We start from the raw sequence: 21,006 nt of genomic DNA, 5'->3' as shown, positions 1-21,006 counted from the left end.
TGTATTTCGCTTACTCGTTGTATCTATTTGTTCTTCACAGCTATAAAAATATTTCTAATTTAGTTTTCTCCAATGATCATACAAAGTTCCTTATAAGCTTCTTATAACTAGTGAAAGATATCTGTGTTCTCCTTATGGGAAAGTTGCCTCACTTAATAAGGTAGTGCTGTGTCCAGAACCAATATAGCGATTAGTCTTCCAGATAAATACAACTAGCTGAATAATTTTTCTTTCTTATACTTCATGGTGGAAAACCTCATTGAACTGATTGCATTAACTTCTAATCGTTTAGATCCTGGGGAGCTTTTTTCAACGATCTTTCTGCAGCAGCTACTGAAACAAAACATTTGTTAATGTTTATTTGTCTCTCACACTCTTTTGACCTTTGAGCATGCCCATGGTACAAACACTTAATTTAAAGGTTGCCAAGTTAGAGAAAACACTAAATGGGAAAAGCAACCAACAGTCATATTTGATTCTTGTTTAAGGGACCAGGCAGATCTACATATATTAATGTATCTAAGAAATACCTAACAGAATCAAATCCAAAACTACTTGAAAACTTTAAACATTAAGGAAGAATATACTTAGGGTACTGCTAGGCTGCAGAACTATTTTAGGAGTAATTCCAAGACACTGAGAATTGGAAAATTTGGTGTAATCCAAAAAAGTTTTTCCACTGGAAAAACTGTAAAAAAAAAAAAAAAAAAAAAAAAAGTTGAAAAAAATGCTGCCAAGGAGAGCTCTACCAAATGGAAGAAAAAAGTACAAATTAAAAAGTACCATTGTTCAGATCTGTCAACTTAAGAAAACAATATTGGGAAAATGAGTCAAAGGAGTTGCCAAAAACGTTGCACTGTCTCCTTAGGTCATTCTTATATACGTTAATTTTCATATGTGAGGTGTCAAGTGACATTGTAGGATGCCTCAGTCACTTTCCAGGCAGCAGGTTTTCCAGACCACTGGAATATGGAAGAGTTACTCTACTTCCTGGCTGCTTATTTTAAATGTTAGCAGCAAAGTAATACATGTATAGCTATTGTATTCTGTGGGCAGTTTGAAAGGAAAACCTTTCTGTGGGCCTCTAAATACAGCTAGCATATGCTGTTCTGTAATACACATCCTTGATACCCATCAGTGATTCATCCTGCTGTGTAGTGTAACACAAGTGGTTTAGTATATTTGTAGCTACAAGTATTGATGATCATCTGAAAAGGGGCAGATAGCGACGTTTTGTTCTGAGGATGGAGATGCTGGTAGTAGAGGCTGTGAGGAGCCAGCCACTGGGAACTGGCCCACTGTTCTAATGCTATTCAATCACAGAATCACAGAATCACAGAATTTCTAGGTTGGAAGAGACCTCAAGATCATCGAGTCCAACCTCTGACCTAACGCTAACAGTCCCCACTAAACCATATCCCTAAGCTCTACATCTAAATGTCTTTTGAAGACTTCCAGGGATGGTGACTCCACCACTTCCCTGGGCAGCCTGTTCCAATGCCTAACAACCCTTTCGGTAAAGAAATTCTTCCTAACATCTAACCTAAAACTCCCCTGGCTCAACTTAAGCCCATTCCCTCTTGTCCTGTCACCAGGCACGTGGGAGAACAGACCAACCCCCACCTCGCTACAGCCTCCCTTGAGGTACCTATAGAGAGCAATAAGGTCGCCCCTGAGCCTCCTCTTCTCCAGGCTGAACAAGCCCAGCTCCCTCAGCCGCTCCTCGTAGGACTTGTTCTCCAGACCCCTCACCAGCTTCGTCGCCCTTCTCTGCACCCGCTCAAGCACCTCGATGTCCTTCTTGTAGCGAGGGGCCCAAAACTGAACACAGTACTCGAGGTGCGGCCTCACCAGAGCCGAGTACAGGGGGACAATCACCTCCCTAGCCCTGCTGGTCACACTGTTCCTGATACAAGCCAGGATGCCGTTGGCCTTCTTGGCCACCTGAGCCCACTGCTGGCTCATATTCAGCTGACTATCCACCATCACTCCCAGGTCCTTCTCTGCCTGGCAGCTCTCCAACCATTCCTCTCCCAGCCTGTAGCTCTGCTTGGGGTTATTGCACCCCAGGTGGAGGACCCGGCACTTGGCCTTGTTGAACTTCATGCAGTTGACCTCAGCCCATCAGTACAGCCTATCCAGATCCTCCTGCAGAGCCTTCCTACCCTCAAGCAGATCGACACACGCACCTAACTTGGTGTCATCTGCGAACTTACTGAGGGTGCACTCGATGCCCTCGTCCAGATCATTGATGAAGATATTAAAGAGGACTGGCTCCAGCACCGAGCCCTGGGGAATGCCACTAGTGACTGGCCTCCAACTGGACTTGACTCCATTTACCACAACTCTTTGGGCCCGGCTATCCAGCCAGTTTCTAACCCAACGAAGTGTGCGCCAGTCCAAGCCAAGAGCAGCCAGTTTCTTGAGGAGAATGCTGTGGGAGACACTGTCAAAAGCCTTGCTGAAGTCAAGGTAGACCACATCCACAGCCTTTCCCTCGTCCACCCAGCGCGTCACTTTGTCATAGAAGGAGATCAGGTTCGTCAAGCAGGACCTGCCTTTCATAAACCCATGCTGACTGGGCCTGATCGCCTGCTTCCCCTGCAAGTGCTGTGTGATGACTCTCAGGAGGATCTGCTCCATGAGCTTCCCTGGCACTGAGGTCAAACTGACAGGCCTGTAGTTTCCCGGGTCTGCCCTCCGGCCCTTCTTGTAGATGGGCATCACGTTTGCTAGCCACCAGTCAACTGAGACCTCCCCCGATCACCAGGACTGCTGATAAATGATGGTAAGCGGCTTGGCCAGCTCCTCTGCCAGTTCTCTCAGTACCCTTGGGTGGATCCCTTCCGGCCCCATCAACTTGTGCACATCCAAGTGCTGTAGCAGGTCACCAACCAGTTCTTCATGGATAGTGAGGGCCACATCCTGCTCCCCATCCCCTTCCACCAGCTCAGGGTACTGAGTATCCAGAGAACAACCGGTATTGCCGCTGAAGACTGAGGCAAAGAAGGCATTGAGCACCTCCGCCTTTTTCTCATCTCTTGTAACTAAGTTTCCCCCCGCATCCAGTAAAGGATGGAGATTCTCCTTAGTCCTCCTTTTTGTGTTGATGTATTTATAGAAACGTTTTTTGTTATCTTTAACGGCAGTAGCCAGATTGAGCTCCAGATGAGCTTTGGCCTTCCTAATTTTGTCCCTGCACAGCCTCTCTACATCCTTAAAGTCCTCCCTAGTGGCCTGCCCACTTTTCCAAAGATTATAAACCCTCTTTTTTCTCCTAAGCTCAAGCCACAATTCTCTGTTGAGCCAGGCTGGTCTTCTTCCCCGCCAGCTCATCTTTGGGCATGTGGGGACAGACCGTTCCTGTGCCATTAAGATTTCCCTCTTGAAGAGCGCCCAGCCTTCCTGGACCCCTCTGCCCTTCAGAACCGCCTCCCAAGGGACTCCACCAACTAGTGTCCTGAGCAGCTCAAAGTCAGCCCTCCGAAAGTCCAATACAGCGGTTGTACTGGTCCCCTTCCTGGCCTCGCCAAGAATAGTGAACTCCACCATTTCGTGGTCACTCTGCCAGAGACAGCTCCCGACAATCACATCCTCCACCAGTCCTTCTCTGTTTGTGAAGAGAAGGTCTAGCGGGACACCACCCCTGGTAGGCTCACTAACCAGGTGCGTCAGGAAGCTATCTTCCACGCTCTCCAGAAACCTCCTAGACTGCTTCCTCTGGGCTGTGTATCTGGGCTGTGTTCAGGTATCCTTCAGATTGGTGCCTCTTTAGAACAGCACTTCTGTTTATTTTCGCTCTGCCAAGTAAAAGAAATAGGCACACACTATCACACAAACTCAACTTTTATGCTTGTAGGGAAACTGAATGCTGAAAGCCAAACTTGCCTTATAGGTTCAGTTTATAGGCTTGGCTTGTAAAAGTCAAGGATTTGCACAGCTCCTGCTCTTTAGGTATATAATTGGGTGGTAAATATGAGAATTCATCAAACACCTCAGCAAACCATCTACTCTAAAATGTACAGTATATATAATTTATCACAGTAGTAATTAATAATAATCACAACTCCACAACCCTCATTTCTCATTTATTCTCTGAGCTGAGTTAGAAACCACTGAAATCATTGAAAGTTTTTTTCAGTGATACTTTTGTGCTTTGAATCTTGAGGTGAAAGCTGCACAGGTAGGGAAGGATGTGCCTATCTGTCTTGCAGTAATAGATCTGCATTCTAACCAGAATCAAATCCAGCACTGGAAAAGCAGTTTCATGGAAAATAAATTGTGCCTACTTTTTAAATCACGATGCCTCTGCTACCCTGTGTCCTCCCACAACAGGTAGAAATATATCTATAATACATATAAATGGTGTATCTGTACACTATGTACATGTGTATATATATACATACATATATTACAGAAACATTAGACATAATCCCCTACACATGCATATTCCTCTCTCAGACATTATTTCTTTTTGGCTTTGCATCACAAAAGTATTCTCTTTAGACTATATTCTTTGTTACTGAATGGCTCAGTTGATAGTATTTTGATAGCCAGAAGAGTATCGGTATTTTAAACCTCCAGAAGAGGAACTAGACTGTTTGCCATTTCTGGCACGGAGACCTCATTCTCAAGAGGTGCTGCATTATTTGGAGGCGCCATTTACATTCCCAGACTAACATTCATTTTATCGGATGTCAGTGAGGACTGACAAGTTACCAACATAGATGTCAGGCTTTGATCCATCAGTCTTGCATCACCACAGACACCAAATACAAGCAATAGGTAGTTGTGCATGTTTTTCTGCCTGTATAGGGTTTTACATCCACTTGCTTTTAAGGTTTAAGGTCCAAATATTCTGTAACTTATTTTCCTGGGAATGTAGCCTAGCATGCAAGTTAACAGAGTAACTCCAGTAGAAAGCTCAGTATAGAGTACAGAACATAAAGTAACAGCGCTTTTTATTACCATGTGAAAGTCAAAATGTTTTCTAGTTTGTTGACTAGTTCTATTTCAATCGTGGTACACTAGCCTAGTCAATGAAAAGCAAGCATGAACAATGAAAACTCAAGGAGACAAAATTGATACTGGTAAGATTTACTGCAATAAGATTAGTTGCTTTTCTTAGTTGCATTTGTAGTAGTATTTTATGTAAGGTCTAACTCAAAGCTACTGTACCTAAGATTTTTTTTCTTGTCTGTATTCATCTGTTAAATAAAACTAGCAACTTCTATAGCAAGTAAACTCTAATAGAGGTATATCTGGTTGCTCTCAGTTCTCTTCCTTGCAACTGTGTTTTGAAGATGCTAATGTTTCAGGAAGGTGTACTGGGGAACTGGAGGAGTATCATGCATTTCTCAATTAGCTTTGGCACTATTGAAAACATTACTTTCTTTTGCCTGACCTTGTTGATAGAAACACTTCAGAGCACAACTGTACCTTCTCATTAGTTAGAAGGTACAGGTCACGTTTCTTTGTGGGAGAGTAGAGAGGTGCCTCCAGTGTGATACTGTGCAAGGTGCTTGCTTTCTCTGTGAACAGGTGGATGTGTGCTTTTATACACGTGAGTATTTAGCACCAGCCTTCTGCAAATACAGCAGCTGATTAGTAATTTCGAATACTCTGGTGCTTAGGAAAGAGAACCTGTGATACCAGGCCAGGTTAGAGTGCTGACTGGATCCCTGCAGCTCTGGACAGGGAGTACTGTACCACTGTGGAACTGCTTTTTCAAGCTGACTTGACCTGTTCTGGAAATGACTGTCAGATTTTTTATTTTTTATTTTTTTACAGATTATATGTGAGTTTGACCCTAATGTGTAAATTTAAGAAAGTGACTGGAGAACAAAAGCTCCAGAGTCCTAAAGGTTTGTCTGTAGAGATAGAATAGATAGCAACCCCATTTTAATGGCCTTACAACATTTTTAAGCCTTTAAGTAAGAGATTTCTTTTTACTCTGTTAGTAAGTTAGTAAAAAGAAATAGAAATTAAACATTAACTTCTGGGGTTCTATTTCCCTCTCCAACTTGTAAGACAAGATTTTCTAGAGAAAAATCTACTATAAATGGCCAAGCTCTAGCACATCTTAACCAAACTTGCAGTTCTCTGTGATTATCCAGAACTGCTAAAGTTACTGCTTGATTCCTATTTGAGCAACTTATATGATTTCTCTAAGCATGTTCTCAGCCATATGCAAGAGTTCCACTCTTTGAGATCTGTACTGCTCCAAGGAGAGGAGTTCCTACCAGTGCTGAAGTGAAAATGAACTTTGAAAATTGAGAAGGAAACATTTGTGGAGTGAAAATTGCAATTTGTCCATCAGCAGCACTGCAGGAGAGCAGCTGATGGCAAAAATTTGAACATCCAGGATCTTGGTGCTGATGTCTGCTCCCTTTGGTATGTTAGTATCTCAGGGAAGATGCTCGTTTTAGGAATCCCAGGTTTACATTTGGGTCCCATTTTTTTGTTTCATTTTTTACAGAACTTCTAGTCTCCGGTTACTTGCAGTTGACAACCTTAAGCTATCAATAGACACACTAAGTGCATTGTTGGATTGAAATCCTGGTCTGTCTGTAGCCAAAAATCCCATAATATCTAAAACTGGTAGATTTTGTATACTCAATCATAAAATTCATTAGCACTTTTAGTGTTCTTTTCTGTTAACTGCCCAGTCTGCTCTGTTGGCATCACTTGTTACACAAATCTTGTCTTGACTAGTGCAGTTCTTTTGAAATCACTCCACCCTTTAGGTAGTTCTTAGTGTAGGAGTAGATAAAGGCAATCTTTACTTCCTAGCTAATGCATTTGATTAATGAATGAGCTGTGTCAGTTTTTCAAGTTTATATATTAAACAGTAACTTGAATACATTATTTTACTATTAGTTATAATGTAAGCTGAAGCTTTTTGCAAAAAATGAATGTATAGCTTACAGTGGCAGTCATTTAAAATAGAGAACTTGAGTTTCTCAAGTCCTTTGTAAGCAGAAAATCTGCATGTTATTTCACTCTGTTTTGCTAATTGCTGATTTTTAAGTAGTACGTCTCAACTGCTTGCAAGTCGTAGCTTGCATTTTAAAACAGGACACCTCTTGTAGGCAAGGTCTGCAAGTCCCAAACCACCTAAATTCCTGCAGCAGAACTACTGAACAACAAGGTACAGACATTCTGAACATTTGGCTGAACCCCCTTTTTTTCTTCTTTTCAGTTTCAGTCCTGACAATGTAATGTGTGAAGCTGAAGGGGAGGTGCACATAGCTCATGGGGGCAAGTAGCTTGGGTTAGAGTGGGAAAGGATGTGGAGGTGGATACAAAGGGAGTGAAGATAAAGCCTACGATAAGAAAAAATATGCAATTAGTATTTTGAATTGCTCTTACTCATATATGTTTCTGGAGTACGTAGGATATGCATCTTGTTTGTAGAGCAAGGGACATAGTCTTCTTGTTTTGAAAAGTGTGATGGAGTGTGGATGTAACCATTGGTGTTCATATATAACACTGTAAGCACCAGATACTTCTTACTGATGCAAAAGCTATGAAGAGGTTTAATTTGCTCATGGATGATAGAATGGCCTTACTGTGAGTCACAGCATATCCCTAAGACCAAAAGTTTTACTGGTCATGTGATATTTGCAGGACTATTGCCAAAAAATCTGAATCTTAGCCTCCATGAATGGAAAGATGTGTCATTAAGTAGTTTGAAACCCTTGTGTGTCGCCTCTGCTCCTACAAGAAGAAAATTCTCCAAGGTGGGAAAGCTCTGTAATAGCCAGCTGAGGTGTATGTCAGAGGCTGTGTCCACATCTTTGTTTACTGATGTGAGTCCATTCTGATCTGGCTTGTTTTCTCAGAGAAAACACTGTGTAGAAAGTTATGGGTCTGTGCAGAGAATCCACACAAGAATGGATATTGTGTGCAAACAAGATGGTTTTGTAATACTATAGGGCTGCAATGATGCAGAGAAAAGTGAGACCTCAGTTTCCATGGACTCAGATATCATGCTTGGTGACCCCGAACAAACAAGCAGGTGTAAACAGCTGCTAGATCTTGTCAGAGTGAAGAGAAGCAAAGTGCCTTTTGCTGAGAGATGGGACAAACCAGGCAGGTGTTTGAGCTGAAAACATGACAACCAAAGGTCAGAACATAGATCTTTATCACATTTTTTGCCTTAAATAGCGGCTCAGATTTACAGGCCAAGAACTGATGCAACAACAAATGGGTTATTCCTAATTAAAGGCATCAAATCTTGTTCCCATTTGTGTCAGTGAGAGTCTGAAGTAATTTGGATAACTTTAGTAAATTTACTTTACTAGTAAAAAAAATAGTAGCTAGGATTTCTTTCACATTTTGCTGTTGTGCTAGCTTAGTGTAAGTTTTCTCCTGTCAAGTTTGGCAAAGAAAGTTGTGTTGTGCTAATTAATATTCTGAAAGTAACATTCTTCATTAGTAATTCAGGTCAATGCCTGTGTCTGGGGATGTTTCAAACTTTGCCAGACCCTTGTGTTACAATGTAGTATTTCGTTTCCAGTTCACCTCCAAAAAACAAACAAAATAGAATATTTTTATGCAAAATCATATTTGCTGAAGAACTGCTTCACCATTTTTTTTCTGTCTGAACTCTTACCCTTCGAGTAGCTAAATGATGAAGGGAGAAAGATTTTCTTGGAATAAACTTCTCGTTACCTAAAATAAACTATTACTGTAACACAATCACAATGCCTAGAATTGGTTCAGTGTTCTAGGTGATTGTGTTAGTAAAAACACAACAGCAAATCAGGAAGTTTACCCCTAGAAAGCTACAAAACAAGCTTTCTCTAGAAGAATCAATGTCCATCTGCATTCCTCAGTATCCATCTGACAGTCATACACTATTTCTACAACTTACAGTAATCTTGTTAGTGGTGGAAATCATCTGATTTGTCTGAAACTTTCCATCTGTGGGGAGGTATATATCATGTTTAGTCATCTACTTCTTCCTTGTTTTCATACGGGTTGAAAGAACTCTTCTGCAAAAAAAGCCACAGCAAGGGAGTAGTTAGAGTAAAAAGAGCAACTGTTTACTTGGTTTTAGCACAGCCTTCTTACACCTCATGTGTTGAGTTTAGGGAACCAAGGCTGTCAAAATGTTTCTTACAGGTCTTGTCCAAGTTATAGGTAAATATAAAACAAATCAGGAAAGTTTTTACTTTCCAGCTCTACTTGATCTACCTATTTAAACTAAGAGAAATTAAATATTTTTTCATCTCTGTGAGGTAACAGAGAGAGTCAGGAGAATAAATCTTTTATGTGGGCTGGTGACAATTCTGTAAGCTGCTGACAGCTCTTAAGAGATCATAGTACGGACTGTCTTAAGACAGAAGTCAGAGTTCATCACCAATATTTCCTTTGGCCAGACAAGTAGCAAAACAAATCACATTGTCGGAACAGCTTTAAAGCAAAAGAGATTTTATTTTTTTTTTTCCCAGTGGTTTTGCTTTATATAGTTTTAATGTGCTGGCTGCAGCAGGTGCTTATTTGATTTTAAACTGAAACCACATTATCTAATTAACCAGTAAACTTTATCTGGTAGGGTACCAACATGTAACAAAGATTTTAGGAAATGAATGTAAAGCATAACTCTTTTTTTTTTTTATCTGATATGATCTCAGAATAATTGAGATATAAAGAATACAGATAAATGTGCCAAACGTGCAGCCAGTTTACATCTGTATTATACATATGTAAGGTGGCTGGGAGGTGGGCCCAGAAACACAGAGTTCCATATACAATGAGCCTAAGCTTTTTCTAATCTTTCCCTGAATTGTAGGAGGGGACGACTAATTAAAATCATTAGAATTACACTTGTTTTACACAAATGTGAGTAGGAGGAGAACAAATGAATGTGCTCTGTGATTGCTTGGTCTTCTGTACAGTTCACAGAATCACACAGAATCACAGAATTTCTAGGTTGGAAGAGACCTCAAGATCATCGAGTCCAACCTCTGACCTAACGCTAACAGTCCCCACTAAACCATATCCCTAAGCTCTACATCTAAACGTCTTTTGAAGACTTCCAGGGATGGTGACTCCACCACTTCCCTGGACAGCCTGTTCCAATGCCTCACAACCCTTTCAGTGAAGAAGTTCTTCCTAACATCTAACCTAAAACTCCCCTGGCTCAACTTAAGCCCATTCCCCCTTGTCCTGTCACCAGACACATGGGAGAACAGGCCAACCCCCACCTCGCTACAGCCAAAAGATGTGCAAGATGCTGCTAGTCCAGCTTGATGATGTTTTGTACTATGATTTACTGAGTTAAACCATGACAGTTGGAGGAAGGTGGTGATTTGATCTGTTTCTGTTTAGTTTAATTTCATCAAAAATTTGGCAAATATGAGGAAAAAAAAGCTCTGTAGAGTGGTGTCTTCAAATGTATTCTCTTGATAAATACATTTATATGTCAGCTGAATAAGTCTCATTCTTTCCTTTCTCCTATCTAATTCAAAACTAGCATTTTGGCATCTTTTGCAGAGAGTGTGTCTGTCTGGCCTAACGAGGGACTAGGCCACTTTGATAATTAGTGCTGAGGAATACCATACCAGTGAATGTGAGCTATTCAGTCATGGTGGTTTACTACTGCAGTTAAAGAGAGAACCCCCCTCCATCTTTTCTGCCTGTCTGAATTCTTTATAACAAGTCCATAACTTCTGTTCAGTAGGTAACATACTCTAATATATATTATTATATATATTGGTGAAAAGATATATGGGATGGGAGTTTCAGATTTGTTTACTTATAATTCTATCTGGAACTGAGTCAGAGCCTGTTATGTGAATTTACATCACATGAGGAATCCCTGAAAATTGTTCCCTTAGAAAGCCCACTTCTCCCAGGGAAAGGAAGAAGCATCTCACAGCATGTAGATAGTTCACATCATGGTATCAGTCAAAGGAAAACCTTCACGGTCTGAGTCCAAGATTTTTCAGAGCCATCAGCAAGGGAACTCCATCTTTACGCAGACATTCAGCTCATCTGTTTTCAAAATCCTCCAGTGCTGGTGGCAGTTTATTCCAATGCTTTCCTATACTCACTATAAGATCTCTGATGATGTAATTTAAACCCTTTCTTTTATCTACAACTCATAGAAAATAAATTATTCCCTTTTCGCTAGAGTATCAGCAGTCATCCACACAGTCAACTCTGCTATAGGCAAAATCCATTGTAGATGAATTCTTACCATGTATTTCTGTTTGAGTATTATCTTTGGCTGACACCTGAAACACAGTAAGTCTGTTGAAACTGTAAGCTACCAAGAGTGTGTATCACATAAGAACAAAGCACCTAAGATTCAGGGTTTGAAGTAAGTTCTGTAATGGATTGGGTACAGATTGGCATCAGCAAGGAGCTATTAAGTACATAAATCCTGCTTTGTACTGCTTTTCTTTTTGCACAGATGTTTCACATCCTTGCTGTGCAGAGCTATTCTGAACTGTTTTGTTTTTATAAATTTTCAAAATGTACATAGTTTGGTAGTGAATCATGGAAACTTTGTAGCTGCCAATTGTAGAGAGAAAAGATGCCTGCATTGAAACTCAGCCTCAGGGCACACCATTTCATGAGGGCTGTATCTTTGTATGGTTACTGACTATTTAGAAATAATGGCACTTTAGAACTTTGTGGCACAGTTGTACAGTGTTTCTCTAGCTGTTAATTAGCTCAAGACATTTAGACTAGAAACCAAGAGTTTCTAGCAGGGTTTTAGACACACCTTTTAGTCACCAAAACTGGAAGAACTGTTCTTCAATTAATAGATCTAAAGGTAGATGCATTTTTCTTTTAAGACAGTTTATTACAAAATCATTAGGAAAATTTTGTTTAGATACATAAATTAATATTTTCACCTCCTTTGATAATCTCAAACTATGGAAAAAAAAAAAACTTTTCTTAACATGGAGCAATTAAAAATGGAGCATAGGGCTATTGGTTTTGGGTCCCAAACTGTCTAATTCTTCAACTTCTAACTCTATTCTTCAAAATATTCCTTCCCTAACTATAGATTTTAGTGTCCCTATGTATTTAAAAAAGTCAAGTTAGTATATAGCATGACACTGAGTTGCAGGAAGGCCTGAAGGAAGATTTTGCTGGAATTTCTACCGTCCTGCCCTGCCTATGGTACACCTGACAAACATGAGAAAAGCTGGACAAACATGCTATAACCTGTCCTGCCTCCTCTAGGGCAAGCGTGTGGGATGAGAAGAGAGTTCTGGTGCTGCAGACAGCTCCAACAATATGTAGCCCCATACATACAAATGCATATTTCCCACACAGTACTGGGACGTGACTAGTACCATAGTTTGCAACTCACATTTGATCTTTTTACTGTCTTTTTTTATAACGCTAGTCCTTATTTTTGAGTGCTATGTACTTGGCAGGACAGCAGTAAGACTTTTGCTCTGCTAGAAAGTATTACAGAGGTTTTGAGATATTTAAAGGCAAATTAATTCGTATCTCATTAAAAATGAATGCATTATGTGCCCTGTCTAGACAACTGAGAGAGTAGGAGTTGGAACACTACCGCAATTCAGACTGGTAGTAGTTTCCATAGGATGGTATTGCATTCTGTGTACTTCTATCATTTTTCTAATATGTGTAATGCACATAGGATACAGAACTTTTTTTCTTTTTTCTTTTTTTTTTTTTTCTTTTTTCTTTTTTTGCTTACTACTCAGCAGCTTTTGTCATCTGTTGGAGTCATTTTCTAATTGCCACACCATCTTTTTAGCATTGCTTCCTTTGTTGTGTATCTCCTGGCAAAACTTCATTACCTCTCTGACGTCAGTGAATTTTGTCTCGTCACTTTATGGCTTGTGAACCTGAAAGCCATAGAAGGATAGGAATGATAACTTTGCTCCTTTCTCTGCTTTCTTGGGTTCTAAGCTAAGGTGTAAAGAGCCTGGAAGGAAAGGATAGCCCACGCCAGGCAGTCATTTGGCTGTCCCAGACAAATATAATTTGAAGATACGAGAGGAGTGAAGAGAGAATTTGGTTTAAAATTATCTTTTAGAACGTGGGAGGGAGGATGAGTGGGAAAAGGGAATAGACCAGCTAAATGTCACCATTTTATTTAAAATCAATGGTTCTATTTTGAAAGTCACACAATATAAAAATAGTCTTGAGCGTATTTTCTTGACTACACTTAGGGTGTTAAATACATGCAGTTAATTAGGAGCTAAGGGGGAAAAAAGAAGGGAGTGAAATGAACATGATTTCAGTACGTAATATATAACCAGCAAAAGGGAATGTTAAGGTTATTACCATAGTGAGGTACAGAAACCAGAAGAACACTGCAAATGAAAAGTTTCTTCAAGAAAGTAGATTAACCCATTCTGCTTAGTTCTGCTTTTGTAATTTCGAATGGGACGCTCTTTGCTTCTCCCTCTTTATCCTTAGTGCGTTACATGAGCCGAAGATAACAGGATCCACACTGTAGTTGTCTACACTCACCAGTCAAGGACAGTCTGTCAGAATAGCCCATAGTGCCTTCTAGTTCAAAGGCTTGTTACTGGTGAAGTGTAAAGGTCGTTGTATCACACTGAAAGAAAACATTTTAGTTCTGTGCCTTTTCACACACATATAAACATTCAAACAGAAGGAAAGTACCCTTGTCAAAACCTGTTAATGCTTACACCATGTCTTACTTGAACATTCTTAAGCTGTCTCACACAGACATCTGTTTCAGATTTCTGGTAGTTGTGTTAGAAGCATACTTAACCATCAGTACTGTCAGTCATTTTTTTAATCTCACATAAGGCGCGTAATCATTCCTTAAGAAAGCAAATTACAACTTTGGCATAATGTGCCAAAGACAACAAAACTGAAGTTTCAGCAGTAGTTGTTTTAATAGCCTAACTCAAACTACAGAGAATCTTTTCCACAAATTCCAATATTTTGTTCTTGCCTCTTTATTTTTTTTTTTTCCCTCAAGGGTTTTGGAACAAATTTCAACCCCCAAATCACTTTCACGTGTTGCAGGATATTCACTGTAGGGTACAATATTATAATAAAAGTCTACAGGATGTGAAGTATGTGCTTACAGGTACTACACTCATCTCCATCATGCTTTCTATTGTGTGTGGGTCCTAGTATACTCATTAATAAACAGGCAGTCCTGCTTTTGCTCTGTATTATTCTTTAGCACTTCTCAAACAGTGTATTTCTTAGCTGCCAGGTAAAATTATGCGGGCATGTCAGAAGCCTGCACTGCCTCTCCCCAGTTTACACACCGTTGACCCTGCAAAAACAAAGCATTCTGAAAAATAACATACTTTACAGGATCCCACAAAGAATATGGATTGTTCAGAATCCATTGCAGCTGATGAAGATGCTTAGTTTTGTTCCTTGTTTAGCAAGTGTTGTGTCTCAAGGTAGCCTGATTAGAAAAGGTCTGGAAAGAAAGAAAGAAAGAAAAAAAAAAAAAAAAGAAAAAAGAAAAAAAAAGGAGAAATGGTCATGCATCTGCATGTGTAAGAATTATTGGGTTTTGCATTGACTGTGGATTATAAACATTGACTGGTTTGGAGCATGGCACAAAATTTCACAGCTTTAAGAAAGCTTATGAAAAGAAGTTTATTCCATGCCAGGAAAGAGAACTGTAAAAGAACTTTTTTTTCCCCAGCTGAAAACCTCATAATACTTGGGGTCTTAATTGGTGGGACACAATTCAATAAGAGGGGAAAGGCAGGGGACTCATTAGTGCAAGAGAAACCGGTGACTGGAGAATTGCAACTTAGATGTTAGGTGGTTTTAGAGCTAGAGAGAGGGTTATTCCACGAGCTTAAAAATGATTATGGCAAGATTTCTCCTCTGTGGAAAGAGACAATTGGAAAAACTGACTACACTGAGACCTGGCTATTTGCCTGAAAGTGGATGGAACAGGAATGAAACAGTATAGTTTATTCGAAATATGGTTTATACAAGAATATGGTTTATAAAAGAAGCTGACAAAGCTATGGGTAGAAACTTGGCCAGAAAGAGCATGGCGGCTAAGGAGAAGTGGCTAACTACTAACTTGAAACCACAAAAACTCAAAGGTACTGTAGAACACTTGCATTTTGACCCACCTGATTATGTAGCAGCACAAAAGCAAACAGGAAGAACATATACGGGATAATGAAGCTGCAAAAGCATTATGACAATAGATAACGGCCTAGACCCAACAATGATCATCTCCTAAAATAGCTGAAAGGACTGCTTAATTATAAACACATAACCCACATATAACTTCACTGACTTGAAAAGAATCAGGCTTTGGCTTCTGTTCTATGTCCTGGATAATCAAACTCTTTGAAAACATCTCAGATGGCCAAAATGGTTAACTTAAACAAAGAACTGCTCTTCATGCAGAGCAGCCTTGTCTCATACCACACAAGAAGCTTTTATAATGTTAAATATGGAGACCTGAAGACAGTATAGCTGCTTTGTCTTTCAGTGATTATAGCAATTTAAGAGCTTCATTTAAACTTCTTGATGAGTTAATTTTCAGCCCAGCTGATCATACAGAAACAAAACCCAGCTGGGATGGCATGGAAAAAGTCAGTTTGGGGAAAATCATCAAAAAAAAAAAAAACAAAAAACAAAACAAACAAAAAAAAAACTTGGTAAAAACTTTCAATAAAGATTGCATAAATGACAGTTAGGCTGCACCAAGAAGTGAGATTAGTATCTACCAAGGAGCAGTCAAGTTCTTTCTTCAGAGAATTCAGGGATTTTTAATTCCTTATTGTGTACTGACTAACACAAAGATAGCATCAGCCTTGTGATGGTACAAACCAGTGATGAAATAAAAGTGACTTAGACAGGAATAGTGCTAAGATTTATTCTTTTGTTGGCTTGATAGTTACCTGGAGAAGACAATTTTAGAATAGGATTAATCACTTGTTTTTTTGAGAGGTAATCGTTAGATGTGAAGAAAAAAGATGTCCTCCCTGTGAACCAGAAACTTCAGGGTTACACAAACTATACACTGACTCTCTGTATTGCAGATTCTTCCTCAATGCCATATCTAAACAGCGTGCAGAGTTGTTTTGTACTTTAATTATGCTCACCCCCCAAATAAAAATCCCTGGCAAAGAATTTCTGGTCAGTATTTGTATGTTAGCCCTGTGCAGCACGAACAAAAAGCAAGCAATCTCTACCTCGGTGCTGGTGGGACCTCTGGGCAAAGAAACATCAGTTGGAGTCTGTGATTGAGATGGGAACTCAGGTGTCCCTCTCACAGGAACAGTTTTGCTAAGGCCATAAAACGCTTCCAGGCTTGAAAAGCATGCCCAAGCAACTTGCTAGCCTGAAGCCTGTTGGAACACCTTAGCTGAGTAGCAAAGGCTGATGCATTAGGGAACCATCTCCCTTTGGGCTGTCATTGCTTGCTTGAGGAAGCTGGCCAAGCTGCTGAGTTTTGGAGGTCAGCACTGATGTTGCTGGGGAGGAGGAAGGAGGACAGCATAAAGCTACCTGGCCTGGGATTAAGAAAGCTGTTCCAGAATGATCTCCCACAGAGCATAAAGATGCTCTTGGCTGCTGCAGCTCCTGTATCGTAGACTCTTTCTTTCAGTCTTGTCCCATTCTAAAAAACAGCAAATAAGTCAATTGTGATTGAACTCTAATACAAGTAAAATAGCTTTAACGGAAGTGTCTTCAGGTTGCTTGTTTTTCCTCAAGAGAGCAGAACAAAGAGAATTCATTTTCTCAAGGTTGTTGGTATTAATATTTACAGGAGATGTGAAGCCACCTAATTGTTTGCAGCCACATCGTTCTATTACAAAACTGTGGTTGTGTGAAAAAACTAAGAGAGCTTTTTTCCCTTGAGTCCCAAATAAGAGATACAATCAATCAAGACCTTCTTTCTGGTGTTTCAAGGAGAAGTATGGATTTCCATCATAGTGGCAAACTACACTTTTTATTTATTTATTTATTTATAGGAGTGTATCATTGATGAAGACTGTGAAACAGGGAAATATTGCCAGTTCTCCACTTTTGAATACAAGTGTCAGCTCTGTAAAACCCAACATAAAGTAAGTTCTGAAGTGATTCGTGATTTTATGTAGTCTTTAAACACTTACTATGTAAATTCTTGATGTTAACGTAAATAAATTAAAATCATTACCTAAGAAGATGCACAGCTTTGTGTATTAGTAGATACATAGCATTTTTTCCCCCTGCCTGTTATCACAACTAAGGTATAAGGTTACATTATTTGAATATGTGAACCTTAGGAAGCAGTAAATTCCTGTCTTTTGAGATAACAGAAGTGTTTTTGGCAATAGTTATGCTTAGGTTATCTTGTGTAGGTGACAGGTACTTGAAAAGCTCAGGCTTCTTCGCAGTGAAAAAACAATTTAAGAGCAATCAGCTGAAAACGGCCTTCATCTAGCTGTCCCTTTTCACCTACATTCTGCTGATGGCCTCTTGTGAAACAGTTGTTGTTCAAAGCATTTACAGGCCATTAAGTTGAAAAATCCTGGCATTGCAGTAAAATCCTGTAATCGATACGATTAACATCTTTTCCTGAAACGATGTAAATGATTTAAATGCTTTAAATTCTCGATAATTTCAGGAAGCTGTATTGACTTTAGTAGATTGAATGGAAGTCCTGAATTATCAATCTTTTGTCATTAGGAAAGCTCATTCATACTTTAGAAAGTGTTAAAACGGATCATTTTTCTTGTTAACATGGAGTCATTAAAAATCAATTGGGATGTAACTGAAACCTAAAAGCCCTATTTCTCCATACAGTGTTCAGTAGAGCATTCATAGAAAAAAAATAAAAATTTGGTCATGGCTACATTCCTGTTGCACAGTGAGTTCAGTGAAGTGAACTGACTGTGAAGTGTGAAAGTGAAGGTGGCTGGATCAACTTCCTGACCTAGACCCCTCACAATTACAAGATATTTGTCTTTATAATTAGCAGCGTAGACCTACTACTTACCCAGTGTTAAGTACCTCCTGTGGGATCCACTGTGAAAGAAATTGATTTTGTATGGGTGCCCAGAAAGGGCTTTACACTGACAAAAAAAAAAAAAAAAAAAAAAGTCACAGTGCTTTCGCTGGGTTGATTTATTAGCTGTGTGTATTAGCTGAAACACAGGGACAGTTGTCATACAAAGCTATCCTCAGGTAGAGATTTACACTTCTGATTTTCTGATTTTTTTTCCAGAGATTTTTTTTGTATCTTGGTTACAAATGAAATCTGATTCTTATTACAACTAAAAATTGGAGTTTAAGATTTTGTTTTGCTTTGCTCTTTGAAAGCAATCCTTCTTAACAAATTGTAAATTATGGACTGCATTTAACATCGGAAAAATCAGAAATGGTTTCCATTGATAATGTTTCATTTATTTTTTCTCCTTGATTGCAAAAGTCTGCCCTGAAGTACACATTACACTGCAGGATGTCTGGCTGCTGACTAATTTTCATATAAGAGCTAAAAAACAATTTAGATTTTGTAAGATTGAAAGAATAATAGTATAGAAGGGGTGCCATTATTCTACTGTAGATGTGCCTGTCCAGTAAATACTTTGGTGTATGCTAGAAGTTGAGAACCTAAGCAATTCTGTTTAAACAATAGAAATGTTACATTATTTAAGCCACATCCATGCAGCTGCCTTCAAGAACAAGGTCTAAATCCACGTTTAGCTGTCTACTGATACAGGCAATTAGTACTAGAGCGACAGCTGTCACATGTTTTTTCCATTTGCAAGCATTGCTCACGGGATGTTGAATGCTGTGGAGACCAGCTTTGTGTTTGGGGCGAGTGCAAGAAAGCCACCTCAAAAGGAGAAAACGGCACCATTTGTGAGAACCAACAAGACTGCAACCCAGGAATGTGCTGTGCTTTTCAGAAAGGTACAGTGGTTTTGCTTTTTATCCTATTAATTTCATAATACAGGAGTGTTAATATTTAGCTCTTTTGCTCAGGTGAAGCAGATAGACCTCTATGGAACCAGTAGGTCATTATGCCTTAGCCTGGGGCATGCACTGTGTTAACTTCATTAGAAAAGCTTTAATAGAATTAGGAGTGAGAAACAGCCTGATAGGAGTGCACAACAGCAAAAGAAAAGCACACTGTACATTAGAGAGAAGAACAGAACAAGTAGCACAAAAATCTGATGTCTTAAAAGTATCATTTAAAAGAAGCAGAGATCTATGTCAAATTTTCATTCAGCATAGTAAAAACAGAATTTAAAATGTGTTAAATTAGTAGACCATCAGCGTCAGGCTACAGATAGTCTTCATACTTGAGAGTTTTATATGAGGCGTCTCAGGGTACTGCGCTCTATGCAATACTGACTGGACAGGCAAATGGAACAATGTTCCAGACTATGCTGTCAGTCCACATTGGAACATGAAACTCGATTTACAAGGGAAAGGAAGGAGAGGAGAACAAGATATGAGAAAAAGATACCAGACCTGATATCAATCCTAAATCCTGCCTGGTCAGGGTCCAGCTTGTTACTGTTTACTACCCACTGGTTCTTCACAGCTTTTACACTAGTTCACCATAATTTAGTAGTAACAGAATACAAGTCTAACCCTCTTAGCACTCCACATAGATACTTTTCTATATTGCTGTTTTTCTAGTTCTTGCTATGAGCAGCAGATGACTTTGTCCATTCACCAATAGTTGGGGTGCCTGTCCCACCCTCAGCTTGCTAGTGGATCAGGCTGGAAGGGCACTTCAGAAGGAAAAAGCTCATTTCAAGCACCAAATCTAAAGGCAAGTAGGTCTGTTCAGCTTTTCCTTGTTAATTCAGAGCATTACAGCACAGACCTTCCAAGTTAAATTAGTTTGCTTTCAGCAAGCTTTGTTTAGAGCAGTTGTGGCTTATTTTCCCCTTCATGAGGTACCTTCTTAACACATCTATGTTTTGCTAAGCTTTACTAGAGATTTCTCTGTAAATTCTGATCCTGAAATGAGACAAAGACCACTTCTATAAATGCCTATTACTTTCCTCATATAGGTCTTCAAACCTCTGCTGGTGTTGTAAAGTTGAGTAAATCAGGAATACACATCCATTAGTGTCTTTAGTACTAGGCTTGGCTATTGTGAAGGTAATAATGGCTGTTGTAGTTCTGATCTCCTATGGAATTTGAACAAGATGTCTTCATGATTATTATATACGTTCACAGTAATTTTGAGTATAAGTTACTGCTTGGCTTGAAATGAAATTCAGTACAAACATGTAACTCAGGAAGGAACAACACAATAGGTAAGAAGATTGACTAAACTTAATGGATCACAATCATTAAAACTTATCAGAATTGTCAATTAACAGCAAATAATTTTTCTTCTTTACAGTTGCCTGCTTCAGCAGTTCTTTAGGTTCTCAGGTTAGGTGTGAGTGGAAGTAAGGCCTAACCTGAAGGCCTTTCTCCATCAGTAAAACATTGGAGAAGGTTGTCCTAATACAGACTGGACTGTATCTACTTTTTTATTATTATTATTATTTAAAAACTGTAGTAAGCCATGGAACATTCACTATTCAAGATAGAATCTGTTTTGGAATTAGCAACCAATGAATCATACACATTAGAAGCGTGTATATATTTTGCATGTATACATATATTGATGACTCATTACAGAAAAATTCAGAGCTCCCCCATTTTATTGTACCATACCACAAAAAGTGAGGTGAATGAAGACCAGAAAACAGAGATTTGAAAGGAACATCTGGGAGAGCAGAATTCAAAATAGACACTAAGTTAGTAGCATCAGGAAACCCAAAACCATGTGTTATTCTATATAATTCCTTATACAGGTTGAAATGTACAGAAAAGAAGGATGCCAAGCCCCTACTTACTGTAGAATTCTTATAACAAATTAAATGGCTGAGTTGTAGGTTTTGTAACCTGCCTGCTTTAGTCTGAACAATTGCATTTGAAACCTCTGAGAAAAAAATAAATAGTTCTGCCATAGAGATTTCTACGTTCAGATTTTAAACAGTATGCATTGCAAAGGATTCACTGTAATGTCAGTAG

At 39.2% G+C, this 21,006-nt stretch overlaps 1 protein-coding gene across 1 annotated transcript in view; it reads left to right on the top strand.

The window, feature by feature from the left end:
- Positions 1–21,006, top strand: part of DKK3 (dickkopf WNT signaling pathway inhibitor 3) — a 28,559-nt gene that overhangs the window by 5,453 nt on the left and 2,100 nt on the right. Inside the window, exons 4-5 of the mRNA XM_082760791.1 lie at positions 16,950–17,042; positions 18,729–18,873. Coding sequence (XP_082616917.1) covers positions 16,950–17,042; positions 18,729–18,873 — 238 coding nt within the window. The remainder of the gene's footprint in view (positions 1–16,949; positions 17,043–18,728; positions 18,874–21,006) is intronic.

Source organism: Aythya marila (assembly GCF_965140915.1).
Source record: "Aythya marila genome assembly, chromosome: 5".
In the NCBI taxonomy this organism is placed as follows: Eukaryota; Metazoa; Chordata; class Aves; order Anseriformes; family Anatidae; genus Aythya; species Aythya marila.
The sequence above is the reverse complement of the archived record's forward strand: the minus strand, read 5'-3'. Positions and strand labels throughout refer to the sequence as shown.